General features: G+C 50.2%; 1 protein-coding gene across 1 annotated transcript in view; it reads left to right on the top strand.

Annotated features, from left to right (window-relative positions):
- The window catches only part of Rptor (regulatory associated protein of MTOR complex 1), a 349,556-nt gene extending 337,544 nt beyond the window's left edge, over nucleotides 1-12,012 (top strand). The window contains exons 27-34 of the mRNA XM_036195340.1: nucleotides 1,026-1,150; nucleotides 3,823-3,927; nucleotides 5,092-5,198; nucleotides 6,853-6,980; nucleotides 7,542-7,628; nucleotides 8,676-8,792; nucleotides 9,189-9,318; nucleotides 9,966-12,012. Of these exons, the coding sequence (XP_036051233.1) occupies nucleotides 1,026-1,150; nucleotides 3,823-3,927; nucleotides 5,092-5,198; nucleotides 6,853-6,980; nucleotides 7,542-7,628; nucleotides 8,676-8,792; nucleotides 9,189-9,318; nucleotides 9,966-10,034 (868 nt within the window). The 3' untranslated portion in view covers nucleotides 10,035-12,012. The remainder of the gene's footprint in view (nucleotides 1-1,025; nucleotides 1,151-3,822; nucleotides 3,928-5,091; nucleotides 5,199-6,852; nucleotides 6,981-7,541; nucleotides 7,629-8,675; nucleotides 8,793-9,188; nucleotides 9,319-9,965) is intronic.
- Nucleotides 12,013-19,492: the final 7,480 nt, after the last annotated feature.

The following is a 19,492-nucleotide window of genomic DNA, read 5'->3' on the forward strand; positions in this document are numbered from 1 at the left end:
GGCTGCATTACTAAAGGACAGGCCAGGTAGGGGACTTTCTCCTCGCCTATTCTACAGAAGCAAATGAGTTACAGAGGATCCCTGGGAGAAAAATGGAGTTTTAAAATTATAACAGGTTCGGACATGGAAAGAGACTGTCTACTTTAGCGGGTTCATGGTTTATTAAATGCCTGTAGATCTCCAACTCCCCCCTTTCTTTTGTTTTTTAAGTTGTGGTAAACTGTATGTAACAGGAAACTGGCCATCTTAACCATTTTTTTAAAGATTTATTTATTTATTATGTATGCAGTCTTCTGCCTACATACATGCTTGCAGGCCAGAAGAGGGCACCAGATCTCATTACGAATGGTTGTGAGCCACCATGTGGTTGCTGGAAATTGAACTCAGGACCTCTGGAAGAACAGCCACTGCTTTCAACCGCTGAGCCATCTCTCCAGCCCCCGTCTTAACCATTTGCTGTCAGTGCATATGCATACTGTGAAGGCCAGCCCACCACCACCTCCAGAAAGTCCTTGATCTCCTATACCAAAACCACACAGTGAACACTAGTCCCTTCCCTCAGGTGCCATCAGCACCGTCTTTTTGTCTCTGAACAGATGCCTCTAGGGAACTCCTGCGAGTAGAATCTTATGGTATTTGTCCTTTGTGACTGACTTCTTTACTTTGACCTAATGGTTCACTCATACTGTAGCATACATCAGCATTTCCTCCCTTTTGAGCCTGGTAATTTAATATTCTGTTGTAAGGATCTCCCACACTGCTCGAATGTCCAGGGTGCTTGGTTGCTTCTGTGAGCACTGCTCTCAGTTACTTGGGGACATAGCAGAGGTGGAACGCTGAGTCGCTGTCTTTTCTCAGTGACCATACTGCACACTCCCACCAGCAGTACACAGGCTCCTCACCCACACTGGCCAGTTTCTGCCCTGACTGCAGCCACCTCATGGCTGTGAGGCAGTGTCCCACTGGGGTTTGGGTTGTGTTTTCCTAGTGACTTGTCTTCCTGTTACCTCTCTTATTCCTTCAAGTTTTTGGGACTGGGAGAAAGGAGAGAAGCTGGACTATTTCCACAATGGCAACCCTCGGTACACCAGGGTCACCGCCATGGAGTATCTGAATGGCCAGGACTGCTCCTTGCTACTGACAGCCACAGGTGAGCGGACTGCTGTGGCTTCTAGGCCTGGGGGACATGTTTTTTCTGTTTGTCCTTTTTTCACAAAACACTGCTCACAAGAGTCCTCATCGTTCTGAAGTGTGACATGGGGGAGGGCTTGAATACAGTGCAGGATGTTGGTCAGGGCTCTAGGGCCATCTTTTTACCAAGCATTCCTGGCTCTTCCATATCCTGGAAATGCCATGTCAGTCTCTAGCCTTCACGGGGGACCCACATGGGCCCCAGATAACACATGAAAGCAAGGGAGGACATCCTAGGCCATAGGGTCCACAAGGTCCTACCTCCCATGACCAGAAATGCTCCCAAGCCAGGTCTGTCCGTCTTTGCAGACCAGCTTCCTTCTTCCTGAAGGTGCATGAGGAGCGGTGTTTCAGAGACAGGAATGGCTCTTACTCTGTTCTCTTGTCTGTCTTTTCACCTGAAATATCTTAATATCATGCTCATTTTTGAACAGAAGTCTCTGAGTCACTTTCCCTAGGTTGACAGTTGGTTTATTTTTTTGTTGTTATTTTGTGTTGCGTCCCTTTGTTTAAGACAAGGTCTCGCCAGGTGGTGGTGGCACACACCTTTAATCCCAGCACTTGGGAGGCAGAGCCAGGTGGATTTCTGTGAGTTCAAGGACAGTCTGGGCTACAGAGTAAGATCCAGGACAAGCACCAAAACTACACAGAGAAACACAGTTTAAAAACAAACAAACAAACAAACAAACAAACAAAAAACACAAGGTCTCTGCCCAGTTCAGCCACAAGCTCAAGTTCTGTAGCCAAGGCTGACCTTGAACTCCTGATCCTATCTGCCTCTGTTTCCTGAATTCTGGGATTGCAGCTGAGTGTTGCTCTACCCCAGTTATACAGTGCTGGAACTGAACCCAGGGCTTCATGTGTACAAGGTAAGCACTCTACCAGCTGAGCTATGTGCCCAGCTACAGTTGTTCTAGCACTTTAAAACGTGGTTCCTGGGTCAGGAGATGTTTAGTGGTAGAGTGCTTGCCTGGCATCACAAGCCCTGTGTCATGCCCCAAGCACCACAAAAACTACAAAAATAGAAGCATACTAGCATGATGACATCCTGCTGATGAGAAGCTGTTGTCAGGTAGAAAGGTGATGGTAAGACTAACGGAGGGGCCCTGAGCCCACAGTCCCAGGCTTCTGACCTCATCCCGGGCCTGGACTTGGTGTCTATGCCACTGAGACCACTGATAATTCCCATGTCTTGAGCATGACTTACGAATACATGGTTTATTGTACACACTTCAAAGGAGAAACAACACACAGAACATTAGTGTGACAACCCTGTAGTCCAGCCCTGAGTGATGCAATGATACCCAGAGGCAGGACTCACAGATAGCAAGAAGTGGGTCTCAAGTCCACTAGCCCAGGACACAGTTGGCTGCCACATCCACACCCACTGGCAGGGGAAGGACAGTGAGTGGGTGCTGGCTTCCTGCAGATGCTCCCTGAGAGTGAAGTTCTCTTGAGAGCCATGGAGGCTAGCTGTGTGCTTATCCATGGAGGCTAGCAGTTGTGCTTATCCAGAAAACTAATGTGCATAAATTCAACAGTCACTGGGGTCAGAGTCGGGAGATCCTGTTTGGATATGGTCACTGGAAGGGTCACTAGAGTCCATGGCTCATGTTGTCGAGATATATTGGAGACCATTGTTTGTTGAGCTGCTTGAAGTGTGGGCTTTAATGGCCTGACAGAGTTTCCCTTGTCTTTGCAGACATTGCAGCCCCTCCTCCTTGTTGGTGTAGGCTGCCTGTTCCCAAGGGCATTGCTCCTTACACCTAAGGACTCACCTCAATGTCTGGTGTCAGTCAGGATGTTGAGCAGGAGTGCCTCCATCTTGTTTTCTTGTGTGTTTTGTCTTTGTGAATGTTCACTACGCTGACAGAGTGTGTGGCCCTAAAAGTCACTGTCTAACAGTGTCACCTCAGGACCAAAGCCAGTCCTCTGACCCACAGCATCAGAACTGTCCAGAAGTGACCTATGCACCATGGGGTTAGGAACCCTCAAGGTTCCTTAAAGAGAGGTCGGGGTCAGATTGAGATTCTCAAGGCACCAAAGGGGAGGAAGTGGAGAGAAAAGGAAGAAAATGAAGGGAAAAGGCATCAAAGTGCCTGGTGTCCTCTGGAGTCATCCTCTCAAAGGAGAGGCTACAGAAAGGCCTCTTTCTAAGTCTCTACAAGCAAGGCAGATGGGGTCTCCTACATTTCTGTCTGGAGAGCCAAGCAACCATCCTTAGGTCAGGCTGATAGGTGCACAGAACACCAAGGGCAGTGTGGACAAGGTGAAGGCCCCAAAGCTTTGTCCTCTGGAAAAACTAAGTTTCCCACTGAGAGACTGGACTAGAGGGAAGAGCGAGGAAAGTGATTCATCTTTTATCCAACTTCTCTGTCTCCAAGAGAGAGTGATCCATGCTCCTGGCTTTAGAGAGGAGAAGTGGCCATGCAGGCAAGACACTGATATGTGGCTTTCGGTTTCCAGTGCTAGGATCTATCATGGCCCCAGCTCCCTTTACAGCTATCTTTTACTGATTGCTCACATCAGAATAGCAGGACTAGGCATCCCGAATACTGTGTCTGTGTCTTAGAGATAGGGGTGGGACATACCTCCAGGGCACAGGGTCATACTGCTTTTCTCCTTCCCTAGATGATGGTGCCATCAGGGTCTGGAAAAATTTTGCTGATTTGGAAAAGAATCCAGAGATGGTTACTGCATGGCAAGGGCTCTCAGACATGCTGCCAACAACACGAGGTGGGTCCAGCTCTTAGACATGATGCTGATAACACAAGGTGGGTCTTTGGCTCCTCAAGGAAGGCCATCTAGAACTGTGAAAGACATAATTGTGATGCCTCCAGGACACCCATTCACTTCTGAGTTTCCAAAATCATCAGTGGTCTCCCTTAGAAATCACAAGAGTAGATAACTCTCAAGGATTCCAATGCTCTGCCATGTTCTCAGTTTGGCCAAGTTGTAGGCAGCACTATGGGTGGCCAAATGTGGCTCGGAAAAGAGTTGCTGCTGGCTGATCATGAGGTCTGCATGGTGTCCTGCTTGTGCCAGCTGTGTGCACTGAGTGGTGATCTCCATCTGGGGGAGAAGTCCAGCCACACTCACAGCTGCCTGGACTGGTGGGACCTGTGGCCTCTAGAATTATGGGATGAGAAACCTGAGTGGCCTGTGGTTTCCTAAGCTGACTGAGATGAGGAAGGGGTGAAGCTCAGAGAGTCCACATGTGGTATCAGCTTTCCTAAGAAATGCTCAGGGACTGCACCTTGTAGCTGTCCCTCAGTCATGCTTCAGGAGGTGCTCTCTCTGTGGGTATGTGCCTCCTGCAGCATTGAGGACCAGGGATGAACTACCAGAGGACTTAAGCATTAATGCTTTGTTGCCTTGGGTACCTTGGGTACAGAAGCTTGCTTTATAAACACTTTGCTCTGATGGCAGTCCATGCCCATGTATACAGAGTGACCTTTGGAGAATTCCTGAGAGCTGAGTCAAGTTGCCCACTGGCCATCCTCCTGCCTCAGTCCCCCAGTAGCTGGGACGATGGGCACATGTTATTGCACCTAGCTGAGAGATTGTTTCAATGCTAAGGGTACGGGTAGCCCATGGCCTGTATAGAACCTCTGCTTTTCCTAAGAGAACTAGGACCTTGGTGTTCTGACTTGGTCTGGAGACCACTGAATTTGTACTATTTGTGCCTCAGAATTATAGAAGATGTATTTGGTGGACAGAAATTCTAAGTCCTTGATTCAGTGCCATGGGTGGGTGGAGCATGTAAGGTTCTGGGAGAGCGCAACGCTCATCTGAACATTATTACACCAGCCTGGCCTTACGTGAGTGAGGGGGATGCCCAGGATGCCCCCATCTTATCTGAGCCACTGTTTGACGTAGTGACCCACTCTGTTTCCCCAGGAGCTGGGATGGTAGTAGACTGGGAACAAGAAACTGGCCTCCTCATGAGCTCAGGGGACGTGCGCATTGTCCGAATCTGGGACACTGACCGTGAGACAAAAGTACAGGTAACTCCCCAAGCTTTGTAGAACCAGACTGCCCACACTCCCACTCCACAAAATAGATCTCATTCCTATCAAAGAGGACTAAGACCTGTGGCCTCCAGACAAGCACAGTCGGGGACTGCTGCCTAGCTGTCTGTCTACAGGGAGACAGACGGGGAGATGGCATCTTGCTGCCAGGCAAGAAGCTAATTACCTCTGGATGCACAATGATTTGTGGCACTTTGACCCTGCATTACAGCATAATTAAGCCTGTGCTAATCCAAATTATTTCCAAATATGTTTTCTCCATGCAAATTAGGGAATATCAGAAATCAGTAGAGTGAACTATCTTAAATGAGAACGCTTAATTGCTTGACCATCTGCCTCTTTTCTCCCCTTGTGGTGCTGGATGCAGGGCTTTGTGTATGCTGAGCACCTCCCCAGCTGCCACCGAGGGAGAACTCAGCCCCTTACTTAAATCATCTTTCATTTACAAGATTGTTTATTTCTTCTTGAGACATAATACTACTGTGTAGACCAGTCTGGTTCCAAATTTTCCATTTTAATAGAGTGCATTGGTTTTGCCTCAGATATCTGGGTTTCCTTGCCAGAGTCCAATTGTAACTACCTCCTTTGGGTCCAAGGCAAAAGCACAGATACTATAAGGACATTACATAGGTAGCTGAGGAGTGTCTGTCTGCCCAGTGCCTAGAGAGCCATAGAACAGAGCCTGTCCTCAGCATTCTCCAACCTGCCCTGCCAAAGTGGGGGCATGGACAGCTGTGGATATCTCTGCAGAGCAAAGGGACAGAGACAGGCAGGAATGACAAGAGCTGACATGACTTGAGACCTGTCCATCAACATCTGCTAGAATGCCTCCATGGCATCCTCAAGCCCCACAATGCCACCCAATAATTGAAGTACAATACTGTCTTTCAGGGTCCCTGTCCATATGGAGAGATAGTGCCTGATTGTTCCTATTTCTGGGGGCGGGGGAGCTATGTGGGACCCTTGGGGTCCCTGCAGGTGCAGTGCCTCCTTGGGTACCAATCGCATCAGCTGCAAAAGAGGGAATGTGGCTCTTTAACAATTCCCCCCATTCAGAATCTGCCCCCCATTCCCATGAGTTCCTCTGAGGCTTGCCCCACCTGATTAGAAAGCACTTTCCCCTCTGAGGCCCGTTTCCAGCTCCCATTCCTTCTTGCTCTCATTCATCACCCCCCTGCCCCTCTGCAGTATTTATGGCACCAAGGGGAGCAGAGAAGCAGTTCCTCAGCTCTTCCCTGACTAATTAGGGGTTTGAAGAGAGACCTAACGAGGCTCCCTCCCTGCCAAAATGTGCTTCGTCTTTCTTTTCAGGAAAAGGAGATGTTGCTGGGAAGTTTAATTGGCCCTGAGAACCAGGCATCCTCACAATTGCCTTCCAGGCTGTGCCTGGGCATGGGCTCACAGGCTCTGCTCAGCTTGGCCTGTAGGTACAGGCGCAAGGCAGACACTCAAGTAGATCAGGGCATACCTGATGCCCTGTAGCCCTGCACTACCCTTGACCTAGTTCCTCTGGTCTATGATAGCCTTGTAGGTAGAGACCTGTTTCGCAGCCTGAGGGAAATGGGTATGTCCACAAAAGACGCTGCAGCCAGCTGGAAGACTGTCCTCACTGCTCTTTTTTTGGGCTTAGGATATTCCCACGGGTGCTGACAGCTGTGTGACAAGTCTGTCCTGTGATTCCCACCGCTCACTCATTGTGGCTGGCCTGGGCGATGGCTCCATCCGAGTGTATGACAGGAGGATGGCACTCAGTGAATGGTAACTGCCACACCTCTCCTCTCCTCAGTGCTCCTTCCAGATGGCAGAGACCCCCCCACTGCCAGGAAAGGGTCCAGATTTCTCTGTGAGCATGAAGTGTCTTCAGCAGTTTACAGTGGAGCTCTGCCATCAGGCAAGAAGACAGCACCTGGGGCTCAGAGACAGCTCAGTGGGGTCAGCCTTTACCTTTCACCGCCTGGTTTGTGTATCTTCGTTCTCCATCCTTGCCTGGCGTCCATTTGTCTCATAGCCCTTGTCCTGCCTCTCAGAGAAGACCTCTTCAAGCTGACCCCACAGAGAGAGGAGCAGAGAGGCTTTCTGAACCCAAAATGGCATCCAGACTTCAGCCAGACTGGGGAATTGGAGGCTAGACAGATGAGGGAGTGACCTAGTACAGCCTACCTAGTAGTTCCAACCTGAGTATCCTCCTGAAGCTCTGCCCAGGGGTAGGGCTGCCAGGTCCAGTTCTCACCTGTTCCTCCTATCCCTCCCTGCAAATCCCTGAGCAATGGGGAAGAGTGACTGGGCTGGGCCAGTCCTGACCATACCTTCCTTCTTTAGCCGGGTCATGACTTACCGAGAGCACACTGCGTGGGTGGTAAAGGCCTACCTGCAGAAGCACCCTGAGGGCCACATCGTGAGTGTGAGGTAAGGAGCAAACTATGCATAAGACATTTGCAGTGCAAACATTATTTCTCCCATTTAAATATGTCCTTGATATTTAAACAGCTAGGGACTGTGGCATTTCAGGGCAGTAATTGACTCTGCTCTGTAACTGGCCAGAAAGGCCAGAGTGCAGAGCAAGAGGGTGTGTGTGTGTGTGTGTGTGTGTGTGTGTGTGTGTGTGTGTGTGTACATGTATGTGCCTGTGTGTGAACACACACCAGAAAATATGAGCTGGGCTGAATGAGATGGGCAGGCCAGTATGTCCCTCCTGCTGCAGGTGCAGGGCCAGCAAAGCAAGATGCACCTGGCAACATATCCCCAAGCAGGCTGGCTGCCCCAGCAGACTGCCTTGTCGCCAGCCAGCCTCTGCACATAAATTCAGACCTGCTGCTCAGTAAATACTGTGCTGAGAGCAGCGAATCTTTATGTGCCTGTTAAAGAGACAGCAAAGCGTAATTTACTGTTGCAGAGCCGCCATGCCTTCAGAGTGGTGTTCCTTCCCCTTATCTGTGGCATAAAGCAGAGCCTAACTCTCGGAATTGAAGCAGAAAGCTATGAGCCTAGGCAAGGCAACCTGGCCTCCCTGTGGAGCTGGGCATCCACCAGGCTCCCTCTGCCATCTTCTGCCCTCATGGGCTCTACTTCATGAATTCCAGTCTCTGGCACTCTGCTCCTGCCCTTGCTCATAGCCTCTTCTCTAACCCTGCCATGTCCTGCTTTGAGCGAGCACAGCGGCTGTCTTCAGTATCAATCCTGGCCTTTTCCAGCTTAAGAGGGGTGCAGCTTGATGAGAACTCAGAGTGCTGAAGCCAGTGGTGTGGCAGGATGGGGAGGGGCTGTGGGCATCACCTGGGAGCCCCTTGATAGGGGCCCTGGAAGTCTACAATGCTTTGGCCTTAGCAGCATATGTAAATGAGCATGAAACTTCACAGGGCCAGTGCCACCATGCTCCAGAGCCAGGTCCCTCCCACAGGGCTCCAGGTAGCATCCCTAAGGTTCAGCAAGCATCACTATGGCTCTCTTTCACAGTGTCAATGGAGATGTGCGCTTCTTTGATCCTCGGATGCCTGAGTCCGTGAATGTAATGCAGATTGTGAAGGGGCTGACAGCCCTCGACATCCATCCCCAAGCAAACCTGATCGCCTGGTAGGTACCCTGCTTCCATGCAGCCCCTGCTTCTGAGCAGAGTGCTCTGTCAGAGTTCACAGCATCCAGGCTCTGTCCTCACAGTGCCTTTGGAGGAGGTTAACTTAGAGGTATAACTTTACTACCATGAAATAAAAACAGAAGATCTCTCCCTGCCTTCTCCAGCCAGGAGAACAAACACCTGCCCTCAAGGCATCTCTGGGGACAGGCCTGGTTCTTACTGAGGGTAACAGATGAGTAGCCTCTTCTTACCCCTGGGTGACATACAGGTAGAGCTCCTGGCTGTGGTCCCACATGCTGTAGCCACCCGTCCCCAACCAAGCTCTTGGCCTGTCTTCCTCCCACACCACAGGGAGACAAGCTGATATTCTGACCATCTTTTCCTCCCTGCCACAGTGGCTCCATGAATCAGTTCACAGCCGTCTACAACGGAAACGGGGAGCTGATCAACAACATCAAATACTACGACGGGTTCATGGGCCAGCGTGTCGGGGCCATCAGCTGCTTGGCTTTCCACCCACACTGGGTCTGTACTTCACTCCTGGGTTCCTGGGAAGGGGATAAGGAGTAAAGTGGAGTCACTTGAATAACCTAGGAAGCCTAGACCCCTACCTCCTGGCTTCAAGAACATAAGGAAGTGGAATAGGCCTGGGGTCTCCAAACTATCACCCTGCCCCCTAAAAACAAAACTCAATTCTTAGTACTCAGGTAAGAATAGACAACACAGAGGGAGAGACAGCTAGTGTCCTCTGGTTTGGGGCATCCCCTCACCTCTTGGTGAAGGGGCAATAGATGAGTGTCACTGGACACCTTTCCATTACACTCGTGTGGACTGTTGGTTAGGATTTTGCAGAGTGGGTTTCATGGGAGCCTGAAGTGCATAGCAGCAGCTTCCCAGTGGGGCAATCCTGAAAGGAAGCTGCAGGGAATTGTGGGTAGTATGCAAATTGACTGTAATGGAATTTGGATGACACATCATCCCTGCTAGAATCTGGCAGTTAACGGCCTTTATTTCTGAGCCTGTGTGGAGTTCCAAGGTGTTAGGGTAGTTAATGCCTCCCGGCTAGAGCTGGGCACAGAGTGCAAGCAGCCTGCCCTCTTCCTCTAGCCCAGCGCTGCAGCTCCTCCTGGAGCAGAGGCCCTGCTCATGTGCATGTCTGCTCTCTCCCTCAGCCTCATCTGGCAGTAGGAAGCAACGACTACTACATCTCTGTGTATTCGGTGGAAAAGCGCGTCAGATAGCGGCACCCAGGACTCCTGCCAGGCTGCATCCACCCTCTGCTGTACATAGTGAACCAACTGCACTGCTTAGGTTGCAGTGCCCACCTACCCACCCACCTTGCAGACCTTGGCTCCTGATTTGGCCATGGCCAACTGAGGAGGGGGCTTGCACTTCTGTCTGTCTTCACTGTAATGTACAAGTCCAGAGCAGGGGAAGGTTTGATGTTGCTTCCCATCAAGAACCAGCACCCAGGCACCAAGGACCTCATGATGCCTCTCAGCACATCATGGTCCTTTTCTGTCCTGTTTTCTTCTGTGATTTTACAAAGGGATACATTTAGTTTTGCCATGTGATCAAAGCATTAGTCACAGGACAGATGGAGCCCTGTAGAAACGCTGCGTTTGGGGCTCCTGAGAGCCGTGGCCCAGCCCTGCTGTCCTCTCATGTGGACAGGAACCCCTCAGAGTAGGCTGGGCAATGCTGGAAAATGGAAGGAAGCAATTGAGGAGGAGAGGGGAGGCCTCTCTTGCTACCCAAGTATGGAAGTCTGAGCCTGGCCCTCGTAGGGCACTGAGACAGCCCAACACATCCACCTCATCACTGGGTATGTTATGATGGTGTGAGGAAAGCTGCCCCCCCCCCCCCCGCCTGCACAGCTAGACCTCAGAGGTCTAGTCTGGGCCCCTAACATGAACTGGTTTACAGGAAAGGGCTCTGTGGCTGTGGACAGATAAGGCAGATCTGTAGAATTAGCTGTTGCCTCAACCTGCCAGGCTCATTCTGAAGTGCTTCTCTCCCATAGGGTAGTAGCAGTGGCCACGGCCCCTAGCTCCCTGTGTATGCCACACACAGGCACACAAGCATGCAGGCACGTAGCCTCCCCATCCATGCCCAAGCACATATGGGTGCCCTGGTCTTCCTGTCTGTGCACACTTAGGGTGTGCACTCGTGCAGGTCCACAGTCTCCCCTCCTGCACATGTATGAGCACTGTGGCCTGCCACAGGTACACTCACATGCTGGCCTCACACTCATCACACACACAGGTTCAGAGACTGCATTGGACCCTAGAGCCATGTGGGCAGCAACAGCCCCATGGATGGTGTGACTAAGGTTGCATGATGCAATCTGTGATGTGGAAGAGTTTCTCAGGAGTGTCCTGGTGTGCTGGCATGTGTCTGTGTGCACATAAAAGTGAGGGGCCATGGACATTTCAGCCCTGGATGGAGCACAGCATTGCTGAGGAGTTGCACACAAACAGGGCACAACACAGTAATGATGTTTTGAAAAGCATTTCCGTTTTCCCTGAGAATCAGGATCTTTCAGAGGAGAACAAAATGGCTTAATCAGGTCTGCCACCAGGAGTCCATACAGGTTGGTGCAGTGAGGGCAGAGGCTGGGTCCCTGTGCTGTACTCAACAGATCTGTTTTAGTCAAGAGCATCTTCCTTGTGAAAGGATTCCTGCAGGCAGTCCTGGGCTAACCACAGGGCCAGATGGGGCTGGACAAGCAGGACAGGAGACCCTTGTATCAGGAGGAAGGCTCATCCACTTGGCTGGTCCAGACAGCAGCTTGGAGTCAGGAAAGCCTTAGAACCACCTGACACCCCAAGGAGCCCACTTGCCCAATTGTGCAGAGGACTCTAGTGGGGGACACACTGGAACCTTCCAGCAGCTGGACTCCAAATGTGGTCCAGCTCAGTCCCTGTCTAGCTGGTGGTTCTGTTTTGGTGCACGGGGCCACCTGAAGGGTTGAGTGACCTCCCTTCCCTGGTGGAGCTGCAGTGCTTGACCCCACCCACGGCCTGGGCCTTCACAGGTCTGATGCGGAAATTCAATCATGAAGCTAACTAAGGCTCGAGAGAGCGCCGGCCTAGAGCTCATTGTCTATTTATTTTACCAAAATGAGAGTTGAAAAGGACTGACAAGACATGGAACTGCAATGAAGCTCAGAGCAGTGACAAGCAGCAAGTGTTAATAAAGAATAAAGCCGTGAGAAGAGACTGCGCCTCCTGCTAGCTGAGAATGTGCAGGGGTGGGGTGAGCTGGGCCCCAAAGGGTTTCTGCATCCCCACTCCCCTGGGGTGGGACAGTCTTGACCCAAGACAGCTATAAGTGAATGCCCCAGGACAGGGCCACTGTATCTAGCCCTCCTGGGCCTAGGTGGAAAGGAAGAGGTGGTGGTTGCCATGGATACCTTGAGGCATCGGGACTGGGATTCCTCTGCTAACTCAAGTTAATAAGGTTGCCCTGCATTGACACAGACCAGCTTCGTGTGGTTGTCCCCATTTTCTATCAGCGTTGTTGCCTCTAGGCAACACCACATACTTCTGCAGAGGGTGAGTGCGTGTACAGCCCTGGTCTTGGTCCTGTGAGGGGCCAGGCAACAAATGAGCTATGGACATGTGTCCAGAGGGCCCAGTGTTCCTCCATACCAAACACCTCAGCCCTCAAGTGTGAGGGCATAGCCTGCCAACCAGGGAGAGCCATGGGGTTCCCTCTGCAGGTTTCATGTTAGTCATTGTGCCAGATGGGGCCTCCACCCACTGCACATGCCTACATCCCAATCCTCCAAAGCCTCAGCAGACACCCACCACCACTACCACCACCCTGCCCCCCCATGCACAGAGGCCAGAAGAATTGGCCTGCTATGTCATACTGAATTGATTACTGGTCTGGTCAGAACCCACATGTTCCCAGAAAGTGGAAAAGAGCATCTCAGATGTGGAGGGCAAAGACCTCAGAAGACCAAGAGCACAACATGAAGGGAAGGGGTGGGGGGAGTCTAAAGGACTGAGCTATCTCTCCCAACCCATATGTCGAAGCCCTGATCTCTCCCCTCCCCCAACAGCTCAGCATGACTGTATATGGAAACAGGGTCTTTACACAGGTCATCAAGTCAAGATGAGGTCATGGGTAGGAGTAATCCAGTCCAACTGTCCCTGTGAGAAGAGAAGAGGACACAGAACCACAGGGATGGCAATGTGCAGGCACAGGGAGACTTCATGTCTCAGGAAGAAGCAGTCTGTACACACCCAAGCTTGAGACTGACCTCCCAAGACTGCTCACCCAATGTCAAGCACTCTGTCAATGGTGACTGGCCATAGTGGCCTGGTGTATGAATGTTGCTAGCACTTCCAACCAGTGTCCTGCCCTTGAAACTTGCTCAGCCCTGCTATCCACCCATGTCCCCCAGAGGTCAGGCAGTAATCACAGGTGCTGTGGGCTTCTAAAATGGCATGGTACCAGGGAAGTGTCTGTGGACCTTGTGTGGAAGAGCCTTTGACATGATAGAGCTAGGTCTGTGCTTCCTTGGCTAGGAGAAAGAACCTTCTGTCTGGCCTGCCATGGCCTCCCTCTCCAACCTGCCCTGCTCCCTCCATCTTTGAGAAGGAGCCTCACTCACCATCCCGATGCTGCCTGACCCCTGCCTCAGCTACTCCTGGCCCACTTTAGTGGCCACCCTGGACCTGAGACTGGGCCACACACTGGAAGATGATGGTACAATACAAGAGTGTCATGCACACCATGATATTGCTACAACAGTGCTAAGCTGGGCAAGAGCTGTGGGACTTCTTTCATTGCCTCTTTGGTCTCAGGAACATGTGTTTACATGTCACCCATGTCCAGGCATGAAACCAGGGGCCCTACATACTCTACCCACCCTCTTCTATCAGCCTGTATAGCATTCCCCAACCCAGTTGTGCATTGTTACCCATGACCTGTGAAAATAGACCCTCCAAGAGTGACAGGAAAGTCTGCTCTCCATCCCAGTCCACTCCTCTCCCTCACATGGCAGGACTATAGCAAATTCAGAACAGACCAAGGCTCCACTAGAGTTCCAGGGACCCATCCTCCAGAAGTCTCTGAAGCTACTATGACAGCCCTCAATACTGTCATGCCACATGTACCTGCTGGGCCCAAGAGCTCAGCATCACCTGGGGTTCAGCATTGCTGATAGTCAAGTGCCCCTCATATGTAGCCAGGGAGGCTACCCACACCCTGACAAACTGAAGTGACAAATCTTTGGGAAGGGAACAGCATCTTACAACTTTACAATCCTTCTTTAGTAGTGCTGCACATTTCCAGCTCTCAAGGGAATGTGGAGAAGCCTTTACCCAATAGTCTCAACCCAGAAGGCAGGCTTAGGGTGACTGGCCATTAGAGAACAAGATCTACAATCTCTGACCTAAGGAGCTAGGGCTCCCTGCATAGCACTGAGGGTTCTGACTCCTGGTAAAGACAGGGGCAGAGAGAGATGAAGCCCAGAGAGCCACCATGTCCCTGTCTTTCTCTGGGGTTGTTTGCCCAACAGAATCATCCCTTCTGCCTGCAGGCTGTGCCTCACTCCTTCGCAGATAGTAAGGATAAGGAGGTATCACCAGCTGCAGCTAGGACCTCATCCACATTGAGGCTCAGCCTCAGGAAGTGGCTACACCAGGCCACCTGTATCATAGTGGGGATGAGACAAAGAGACTCTCCTTGAAGTCAACCCAACCACTGCTCTCAAAAGCCCACTGTGAGCTGGGTGGTGGTGGTGCACACCTTCAATCCCAGCACTGGGAAGGTACCAGGGCTACACAGAGAGAACCTGTCTCAGGGAAACAAACAAAGCCCACTGTGTGGTGTATGAGTCAGGCCACTGCCTGTGGATGGAGCAGAAGCCATGTGAGTACAGGCTGCAGGCTAGCAGCCCCATCCTCATGGAAGACAAGGTGTCCTAGGGAGCCTACACACTATCAGGGGAAGGGTCTAAACAGCTGCATACATGACAGGAAAGCCCAGAACTTGTTCTAAGTTGTGGCATGAACTGCTAAGGGAGAAGAGGTCTATGGGATAGAATGTCCCCTTCCCCCAGCTTGGGCTCTGGTAAAAGGGCCCAGTGATGTTTTTCTATGAACCCAGCCATCTGCAAGTCCCACCCTGTGGCCTATCAACGAAGAGGAGAATGATATCCCTCCCCACTCTGGCTCTACAGAGAAAGTAACCAGCCAGTGCCTGGAACCCACATGGGGCTTAATTTTATTTGTTTTGCTATTTAATAAAAGATTGGGAGGGGGCTGGGCAGTGGTGGCGCATGCCTTTAATCCCAGCACTCAGGAGGCAGAAGCAGGCGGATCTCTGTGAGTTCCAGGAGAGGCGCAAAGTTACACAGGGAAAACCTGTCTCGAAAAACCAAGAAAAAAAAAAAAAAAAAGATTGGGAGGGGAAAGAATGGCACACCATCAAAAAAGCAACTTGAAAAGGAGATTAAGAAGCCAATTTCACTTATAACAGCATGAAAATAGGATTTCCAGAAATTAAAAAGATTGGAGACTTACACAAAACTACAAAACATTCAGGAAACCTGAGTAGATGGGAAGATCTCCCATGTTCGTGGACCACACGATCTAATGTTGGCTGAGAAGGTGGCTCAGTGGGTAAGAACACATACAAAGCTGGACACAGCACACATCAGTAATCCCAGGATTTCTATGTGAGGTGAAGGGCAGAGACTGGAAAATCTCGAAGCTCATGGGCCACCAAGGAGCAAACAGGAGACACTATCTCCAGGGGGATGGTGAACACCACACCCAATGTTGCCCTCTGACTTCTGCTATCACACATCTGTACCCACATTCACATGAACGTGCACATGAATACGCACAAGTGAGAAAAAGTTTTCAATAGAAAAACCACCCCTCAGGACTGGAGAGGGTGTAGCATTAAGAACATTTCTGCTCTTGCTCTTCAATCCCAGTAATATGTCAGAAGGCTAACTCAAGCTGAAGGGGAGCCCTGACTTCCGGCACTTTCGTGTGCACATACTGACACACATAGTCAAAAATAAATTTTTTTAAGTTTTAAAAATAGAAAATCTCGAGGTTGGGGATTTAGCTCAGTGGTAGAGTGCTTGCCTAGCAAGCGCAAGGCCCTGGGTTCAGTCCTCAGCCCCAAAGGAAAAGAAAAAGAAAAAAAAAAAAATCTTGTGTTGCAGAACTATACAGGTCCCAAATAGCCAGAACAAAAAGGAGAAATTAGAAGATTGACATTTCTCAATTCAAAATTTACCACAAAGTTACAGTAGCCAGAACCTGGTGCTGAGATAAGGGTCAGAGTTACAGGCCAGTGAACTAGAACAGGGAGTGCAGATAAGAGGCTGGGACTCGTATGTGACAAGACTTCAGTAGGTGAAGAATAATCTTGCAACTGGGTGTGGTGGCTCATGTCACTCAAGAGGATGAAGAAGGAGGCCAGCCATAATTTGCAGGCCAACTTGGCCAGAGTCACACCCTATCTAAACAAAGAAGCAAAAAAGGTGAAAAGACCCCAGACAGGATATCAATGCCTATAATCCCAGGCTACAGGAAGACTGTGAAGGCAAGGCTGGCTTGGCCTGTAGAGCTGAAGGTCAGCCTGGGGCACCATAGTTTACCTCGGTCAAACAACAACAAAAGAAAAGAAAAAAGTAGGAGACAATATATCTACATAATTGAACAAAAATATTTGTAAATCATGTCTCTGATATGGGCTTACTAGCCAGAATACATTATAAAGACCTAATAACCCAATATCTTAAAAAGAAACCAGTAGAGAACTTGACTAGACATCTCTCCAACAACAAATGACTCACCAGCACATGGAAAATGTCCCTAGATAATGCAACCAACCTGCTGGTAGACACCAACTCCTACCTGCCAACATGGCTTTAATTCGTAGATGGAAAGTAACACATGTCCACAAGGACATGAAGGAGTTGTCACCCTTGGGCACTGTGGTAGGAGTGTCAGAAGGCTGGCACTGTGGAAGGTTTGGTGTTTCTTCAGGAAGTTCAGCATAGAGTTACCATACTGCAACCCCAGGGCTAAATATAAACCCCAGAGAAACAAAAGCCCGTGACCACATAGGATCCTGCAGGGATGCTTGCAGGATGTTGTTCATAAGGCAGAAATGACCCTGATGACCACCAAGGAATGGGTGAATCAACAAAATGTGGGGTGAAAAGAATTAGAACCCCTCAGGAAGAGGTGTCACATGTTTGGCCCCTTTTACCTCTTCATGCCACCACACAATGATGCAGCGCTCAGGGCTCTGTTTTTTGTTTTGTTTTTCAAGACAGGGTTTCTCTGTATAACAGCCCTGACTCTCCTGGAACTCACTCTGTAGACCAGGCTGGCCTCGAACTCACAGAGATCCTCCTGCCTCTGCCTCCTGAGTGCTGGGATTAAAGGCATGCGCCACCACTGCCAGGCTTCAAGGCTCTGTCTTAAAAGGCAGAGCCAGGCTGGCATCAGACACTGAACCCTCTGAATATCCAGAATCATGAGAAATGTGAATATGATTTTTCTGAATGTTATTTGCTTATTATTTGTTTAGAGTATATATGTGCCTGCACATGTGTGGGCATGCACATGCCATAGAGGTCAGAGGACATCTTGTGGGAGTCTATTCTTTCTTTCCACCATGTAGGGCCCAGGGATTCAACCCAGGTCATCAGGCTTAGGAGCAAGTGCCCTTAACCATCTGAGCCATCTCGCCCCACTGGCCCATTGTTCTTTCTTCTCAGCCTCAGATGGGCTGCATTGGGTTTGGATGTTAGAGCTTTGGTTTGGTTTTAGTTTTGGTATTTGAGACAGGGTCTCACTGCATAGCCCAGTCTAACCTCAAACTCTTAATCTTCCTGCCTCACCCTTCTGAGTTCTGGGTTTACAGGTGTGCCTCTGCATCACACTCTATCCCTGTGAGATGCAGTTAGCCAGGGATGAAGTATGGACCCACTGTGCCAACCAAGATTTTCTCTTAAACTGCACCTGGTCCACCAAGGTGAGTGACCCAAGGCTGTGTCATCCTGACCCTTCACAGCAGCCAAAGCCCTAGTCAGGTCCTGACCTCCTCTGCCCACCCCTCAAGCCTGTCACCCTGCCCCACTCCACACTGTCCTGCACTGTCATGTCTGATGATCGTGCTTCTGGGAGAAGCTACCACTTCCTCAGGGAAGGCTTTCCTGACCACTGGCCCCCAAATCCTTCCTCCTGTCCCTCATCGCACTACCCCATGTCCCCAAAGCCAGAGCAGGGCCACCAATGATAGGTGCCAGATGAATCAGTGGGTGAGCCATTGATGGGTAAATGCATGAATGAGGAAGGGATGAGCAAGTGAATGAATGGACCAGCCATTGGATGAGTGAGGAATGAATGAACAAACTCCATCAAACCCAGACACATCCTGTGACAAGAACCCCAGTGAGGTGTAGCACGAATCTTAAAGGTACTTGTTAATAAAATCAAACCCAAGGCCAGTTATTGGGGTGAACGCTGGAAGATCAGAGAAGCAGAACAAGCCACAGTTTCCTCACCTCGCCAGTTCCTCAGCTGATCCTGTTTCCTCAGACTGCAAGCTTCTGGTCCTAATCCAAATGAATCTCAGCTGAACTGATGCTCCAAAGCCTATAAGCTTAACCAGCCAAATGCTTAACTTAGTTCCTGGTCCTCAGGCCTTATATACCTTTCTGCTTCCTGCTATCACCTCCTAGAATTAAAGGCTGGATTCCTGGGATTAAAGGCTGTGTCACCATGCCTAGCTGTTTCTAAAGTGGCCTTGAACTCAGAGATCCGGCTAGCTCTGCCTCCCAAGTGCTGGAATTAAAGGCATGCACCACCACCGCCCAACTTCTGCTATGGCTTGCTCTGACCCATTTTCTAGCCACCATTTTTGGCTTTGTTCTAGTGGCTGTCTGTTCTCTGACCCTAGATGAATTTATTAGGGTGCACAATGTTGTGGGGAACACAATACCCACCACAGTGAGGTTATTGGGCTACACAGCAGCTCGTCAGCAACCTGTCCTACAGTGCCACCGCGTGGTCTCCATAGGAGTTGCTACTGCCCACACTAACAGGTACAAAACATCCCAGCAGAAACAGGCTCCTGCTGTTCCCCTAACTATTCTTTTTTTTTTTTTTTTTTAAAGATTTATTTATTTATTATGTATACAGAAGAGGGCACCAGATCTCATTACAGATGGCTGTGAGCCACCATATGGTTGCTGGGAATTGAACTCAGGACCTCTGGAAGAGCAGCCAGTGCTCTTAACCTCTGAGCCATCTCTCCAGCCCCTCCCCTACTATTCTTAATCCTTCAAAGATGTGTGAAAAAAAAGATATGTACAATGCCCTGCAAGCCAGTATCACACACTCTCCAAGTCCCCAAAGTATCAAAGAGGGGAGCTTCCTCTGTTCCCTAGGAACTCCCCTCAGAGCAGCCCCTCCTCCCCCAGAATTCCTCTAGAAGGCCCACCAAGGTAGACGCAGGCTACCCTCACTGCTGGTGATCCAGGTCCTATTGAAAGCAAGCATATCTCTCAATGTCCTCACCGTCCAGCACGACCTCTGAGCGCAGGCCCCCCTGAGGTTTGCTGTCTGTCTTCTTACTGATTCCACAGTGTTCCTTGGGCGTGTCTCAGAGTCTCTGCTACCTGTGCCACTGCCTTCTTAGACTGAGCTTC

Source organism: Onychomys torridus, chromosome 8 (assembly GCF_903995425.1).
Source record: "Onychomys torridus chromosome 8, mOncTor1.1, whole genome shotgun sequence".
NCBI lineage: Eukaryota > Metazoa > Chordata > Mammalia > Rodentia > Cricetidae > Onychomys > Onychomys torridus.